This window comes from Salvelinus alpinus, chromosome 23 (genome assembly GCF_045679555.1).
Source record: "Salvelinus alpinus chromosome 23, SLU_Salpinus.1, whole genome shotgun sequence".
Classification (NCBI taxonomy): Eukaryota; Metazoa; Chordata; class Actinopteri; order Salmoniformes; family Salmonidae; genus Salvelinus; species Salvelinus alpinus.
In genome coordinates, this window is record NC_092108.1 from 35375442 (window position 1) to 35381651 (window position 6210).

The 6210-nt window shown below is 44.3% G+C and overlaps 1 protein-coding gene across 5 annotated transcripts in view; it reads right to left on the bottom strand.

Annotated features, from left to right (window-relative positions):
- ccdc18 (coiled-coil domain containing 18) overlaps nt 1-2051 on the bottom strand; it is a 36708-nt gene extending 34657 nt beyond the window's left edge. For 4 of the 5 annotated variants that reach the window (XM_071362093.1, XM_071362092.1, XM_071362091.1 and 1 more), the window contains exons 1-6: nt 1664-2051; nt 1263-1464; nt 869-1024; nt 670-779; nt 399-527; nt 48-144 (exon numbers count right to left, since the gene is read on the bottom strand). In XM_071362093.1, the coding sequence (XP_071218194.1) occupies nt 48-144; nt 399-527; nt 670-779; nt 869-1024; nt 1263-1464; nt 1664-1767 (798 nt within the window). In that variant the 5' untranslated portion in view covers nt 1768-2051. The remainder of the gene's footprint in view (nt 1-47; nt 145-398; nt 528-669; nt 780-868; nt 1025-1262; nt 1465-1663) is intronic. The other variant, XM_071362094.1, reaches the window with a different exon arrangement.
- Between the last annotated feature and the right edge of the window lie 4159 nt (nt 2052-6210).

The window sequence follows — 6210 nt, forward strand, 5'->3', positions numbered from 1 at the left end:
TACTCATTATTTACTATGCTGAACTAAGTAAGGGTTCAATGAGTTACCTTTTTCAGCTTAATGGAAATATTTGTCTTGTAGTCTTTAAAAGCGTCTGTGAGTTTCTCCGCATTGCGAAGGGCTTGGTTCCTTTGTTGCTCCGCTCTGTAAGAAACGAGACAGCTCAGTACATTGTCGTTATTTCACACTAAAAGACATGGTTATGCCCGTGAATGAGCAACAAGTGTCAGTGTTTTCCTCAGTTGGATTGTTGCCTTGGTCCGGGCACAAAGGCCCCGAATGATCATAGGATGCCAGCAACAAAATCAATTGAGGACAATAGGGGGGAAATTATTTTAGATGAGGAGAATAAAAGCTAAAACAAATTAATGCAAGGGGAAACAAGTGTCAAGTGTTACCGTTTTCCTTGTCTGGTTGTGTCGGTAAGCTCTGTTCTGAGCATGCTCAGTTCGTCTCCGAGTTCGGCTACCTGTCTGTCACTTTGGGTTGCTGCCTGCTGGCTCTGCTCTGCCTTCAACTCTGCAGTCCTTAATCAACAACAAGTCAACAACAACATACAATTCAGTTCTATTTTCATTCTGAAAAAGATATTGGAAAATACAAATTCAGTGAGACTTAATTACAATCTTACATTTAAAGACACAGCAATAAAAAAATATGCCTACTGACCGGAGTTCTTTGGCCTGGGCCTCCACCTCAGCCTCCAAGCCCAGGATCTGCTCCCTCATGACGGTCACACTGGAGGTCTTAGCCCCTACTGTGGAGCCCAGGAGACGGGCCTGAAGAAAGAGCAGATACACCGACCATTTAGCATCTCTCCTAGTGAATGTCAATGATCTGTACATGCATGGTTGTTCTCACTTAGTACCTTGGTTTTAGAGCTGGCCAGTTCAATCTGGGTCGCCTCCAGGTCACTGATGAGCTGTCTGTTCTCCAGAGCCAGGGAGGCGTTCTCCTGACGCAGGCAGCCTAGCTTCTTCCTGAGGGGGGCAACCTCCATCTCCACTGCCCTAGACGAGGAGCACTGATGGATACAGAGGTATAGACAGGTTAAGACATGAACCACAAACCCAACACACACACACACACAAACATCAAAGACAAGAAACACACTCAACTCAGATTGTCACGCAAACAGACAAAGTCTGTGACATTATAGCTACAGAGTTAGTGTACAAATGACCACACACATACATACATAGTAACATACAGTAACATAGACTGGTCCACCTCTAAATAAAGGGGCTGTCTCTCTCTCTCACCCTGGAGTCAGTACTGGGTAGGCTTTCACAGGCCTGTCTCTCAGCTGTCCTACTTCTGTGGAGGGGTCTCTCAAGACTTGGGTTGTCAGTTGGAGGATGTGGGACATCAGGCCGCTGTAGGTCCTCTAGGGACAGAAGACCTGGCAACCCATGTACTAAACTCCTCTCAGACCGCTCACTGTGACTCTCCTGTCCTGAGTGACTTGGAGGATGGCGAAAAGGCATGTCAAAGTAAGTGCTACATCTGTTGGACTTTCAGAGGACCTAACAGTCTGTTAGTCAATTGGGCTATGTGCGTGAGGTAGTTGCATTGACTGGCACCTACCTGTGACTAAAATGGGGAAATCAAGTTAGCCATGTAACGTTATATTGATACCTAGCAGCAAGTTAGCGTCGCTTACCTTAATTGTTCTCCCAAACTTTGCAAACTAATCTCCGTCAATCGCAATTGATTCCTTAAACTGGCCACATCTTCGACAAGATCCTCATCGTTGTTGTTAAACATTGGTGGCTGTCATTTGCACACGCTAACGTTAGCTAACTAGCTAACATCAACAACTCGGGTAGCCAGTTTATCAATCAACAGGTTGCTAGGGTTATTGTTAGCTAGCTAGTTAGCTAAATGAAGATGTATAGCAAATATGTGCTGTGGTACTCAGGATAAAGTTACTTAGCTAGTGGAATAGGAAAATCTTTTAAAAGGTTCATAAAGTTTAAAAATCGTTTACTGCTTGGCAGTTCAATCGCTCACTGCCAAAATGTAAACATCGCTCCAACATCGCGTCATTCGATTGGACGAGAGGGAACTGTGTGAAAAGTGATTGGTTTCACGAAGAGGTCGTGAACTGCAAAGGCCGCGAATGGTGGCGCGTTTTGGCTGACCAATTCAAAGCATATGCATCCCAGCCTCCTAGAATTTTCCTTTTTGTCAGTGTTGGTTTCTGTTACACCTGGCAAATTCTTATTCATCTCTATTTGAGGAGCAGAAATATGCAGAATAACGAAATATAGTGGATAATTTTAAAAAAATGATGCATATTGTGTTAACTTTTGATTCATGTAGTTGACAACAACATATCATATCATGAGTCATAGCTGAATAAATTCCCTTCAAAATGTGAGACTGACCCTCAGACATTTAAATAGAGAAAACGTTTCTCACAGGAACCTTTTGACACAAGTCATCATTGATAGCCCAATCATAAAAAGTGCATTTACTTTGAAAGTAATTTAAGAGGAAGGAAAGAAACGCCATATATACAGTTTAATAAAATATGAAATTGAATGCACCAATATGCCACAATGTATGAGTGCCATTTCACATACATATGTTTCTATCACGTGTGGCTTCATTCGTTAGACATGCAATATACAGCTTGATTCCAGGAATCGACTACCTACAGTGTCTTCAGAAAGTATTCACATACCTTGACTTTTTCCACATTTTGTTGTGTTACAACCTGAATTTAAATGGATTAAATTGAGTTTGCCTATACACAATATCCCATAATATCAAAGTGGAATTATGTTTTTCGATATTTATACAAATTAATAAAAAATAAAAGCTGAAATGTCTTGAGTCAATAAGTATTCAACTTCTTTGTTATGGCAAGCCTAAGTTCAGTAGTGAAAATGTGCTTAACAAGTCACATAATAAGTTGCATAGACTCTGTGTGCAGTAATAATGTTTAACATGATTTTTGAATGATTACCTCATCTCTGTACCCCACGCATACAATTATCTGTAAGGTCCCACAGTCAAGCAGGGAATTTCAAAAACAGATTCAACCACAAAGACCAGGGAGGTTTTCCAATGCCTCACAAAGAAGGGCCCATATTAGTAGATGGGTATATATTTTTTCTCCAGATATTGAATATCCCTTTGAGCATGGTGAAGTTAATAATTACACTTTGGATGGTGAATCAATACACCCAGTCACTACAAAGATAGGCGTCCTTCCTAACTCAGTTGCCGGAGAGGAAGGAAACTGCTCAGGGATTTCACCATGAGAACAATGGTGACTTTAAAACAGTTATAGAGTTTAATGTCTGTGATAAGAGAACTAAGAATGGCTCAACAACATTGTAGTTTCTCCACAATACTAACTTGCTTGACAGAGCGAAAAGAAGCAAGCCTGTACAGAATACAAATATTCCAAAACATGCATCCTGTTTGTGACAAGGCACTAAAGAAATACTGCAAAAAATATTGAAAAACAGATTAGTGTCCCTGCTTCCCAAAACACTTGTGCGAGCTGTCGATAATAAACTGTCGTTATCTCTCTCAGAATGATCTTGACTCTATCCAGTCAGGCTTCAAGACGGCTCACTCAACTGAGAAAGCTCTGCTTTGTCACGGAGGTTCTCTGCTCTGCCAAAGCTGATTCTCTCTCTCTCTCATCCTCCTAGATCTATCCACTGCCTCGACACCGTGATCCATCAGATCCTCCTCTCCACCCTCTCAAGACCTGGTGTGTCAGGCTCTGCACACTCCTGGATTGCATTCTACCTGGCAGGTCGCGGAGAGGATCTGTCTGCACCACCTGCTCTCACTATTGGTGTCCCCCAAGACTCGGTTCTTGCCCTCTCCTCTTTTCTCTATACACCAAGACACTCGGCTCAGTCCTATCCTCACATGGTCGCTCCTATCATTGCTTTGCAGATTACCCTCAACTATTCAGACCCTTTACTCAGTACTTTGTTGAAGCACCTTTGGCAGCGAGTACAGCCTTAGGTATGACACTACAAGCTTGGCACACCTGTATTTGGGGAGTTTCTCCCATTCCTCTCTGCAGATCCTCAAGCTCTGTCAGGTTGGATGGGGAGTATCGCTGCACAGTTATTTTCAGGTCTCTCCAGAGATGTTCAATCCTGACTAGTCTCCCAGTCCCTGCCCCTGAAAAACATTCCCACAGCATGATGCTGCCAGCACCATGCTTAACAGTAGAGACCTCATGAAGCAGGTCTTGTCTGCTACGTGACCTAAAGGACTGGAGACTCATTAACACTGCACATGAATTAGAGCAAATAACTACTCTGTCTGTCTTGACTTCTTCCACCCACTGCAAGGCTAACAGTATGGCCACCAGCTCCACCGTATATACAGCCAGCTGATCTGTAATACGTTTCCTGACTCTCACCCCACATTCCTCCACCACAAATGCTGACCCAGTACGTCCTGTCCTTGGATCTTTTGAACCATCTGTGTAAATGGCCACAAAATCCTGATACACAGAATCCAGACGTCTCTTAAACAAATCAGATGGATCAACACCCTCCCTATCTTTCTGTAGTCTCTCCAACACTTCTAGATCAACTACTGAAGGCGGGAGTAGCCATGGTGGATTAACAGGAATACCTACAGTTGGGCTAAACTCCCTTCCATACAGTCCCATCTCCTTCACTTGGGCATTACCCACCCAAAGCTCGTGTTCTGTCTTCGCTCATGTCCCCAGCATGCCTGTAAAATCCCTTTTGCAGAATGAGACACCCCATGTCCCTGTAGGTTGACCCAATAATTCATTGCCAGCTGCTGTCTCCTAATCTGCAATGGCATATCCCCCATCTCCACCTGTAGTGCAGCCACTGGGTACGTCCAAAACACCCCACTACATATTCTGAGTCCTTGCCCCTGTATGACATCTAGCCTTTCCAAGGATGTCCGGGCTGCCGGACGCATACGCTATACTGCCATAGTCTATTACAGATCGGATCAATGCAACGTATATGGTCCTTAATGAGGAACGACCAGCCCCCCACTCCTTCCCCGTCAGACAGCGCATCACATTTAGCACCTTCTTACACTTTCCCACCACTCTCTCGATGTGTTCTGCCCAGGTCAGTCTAGTGTCAAACTATACCCCAAGAAACCTGAAGGCCCCCACCCTCTCCAAGTTTCTCCTATATAACCTCAAACATACCTCATCTCCCACCTTCCTCCTGGTAAAGAAATCTGTCTAAGTTCTCTACAGAGAACCTGAATCCCCACATTAATACCCACCGCTCTACCACATCAATTGCTTCCTGTACCTTCCTGACTATGTATGGCACATTTCTTCCCCTCTTCCATAAGGCCCCATCATCTGCAAATAACGACCTCCGAATATCCCGCTGTACCTGAGAGTAAACGTCATTGATCATGATTGAGAACAGCAGAGGACTAATCACACTTCCCTGCGGTGTACCGTTATCCACCAGGTAGCTGCCTGATAACAACTTTCCCAGCCTCACCTGGATTAACCTTCCAAACATGAAATCCTTTATCCAGTTGTACATTTTTCCTCCTACCGCCATAATATCAAGCTTGAATAACAAACCCTCCTTCCACAGCCTTCTCCACATTAAAAAAGACAGCTACAACAGTCTCATTGTTCACCTGAGCCTTCCTGACCTCTGCTTCTAAGCAGAATACTGGGTCCATAGTTCCCCTTCCCTTCCTGAACCCACTCTGATGTAGCGATACTAGCCCCCTGCTCTCCAGGAAGTAAGTTAGCCTCTCTGTAATCATACGTTCCATAATCTTACATACATGTGATGTTAAAGCTATTGGCCAATAGCTTGTTGGCCTCGTTGGGTCCTTCCCTGGCTTCCGGATTGGTACCACTACTGCCTCCTTCCAACTGCCTGGTAGTTTCCTTTCCTCCCACACTGTGTTGTGCAACACCAAAACCTTATCCAGTGCCTCATTACTAAGATGGGACAACATAACATAGCCCACCTCACCTCATCTTTCCCAGGTGAAGTTAACCCAGCCTTACCTATTGCCCTTTTCACCTCTGCCATGGTAAATGGTGCATTCAAAGCATCATTTACATCCTCCCTCCTACCAAGCACTTCAGGATGCTCCTCTCTCGTTATCTCTCTCCCACTCTGCCCCTACTCTGACAAATTGGCCGAGCGATGCACTTCGACAAACGCTTTGGCCATCATCTCTGCCTTCTCATCTGCC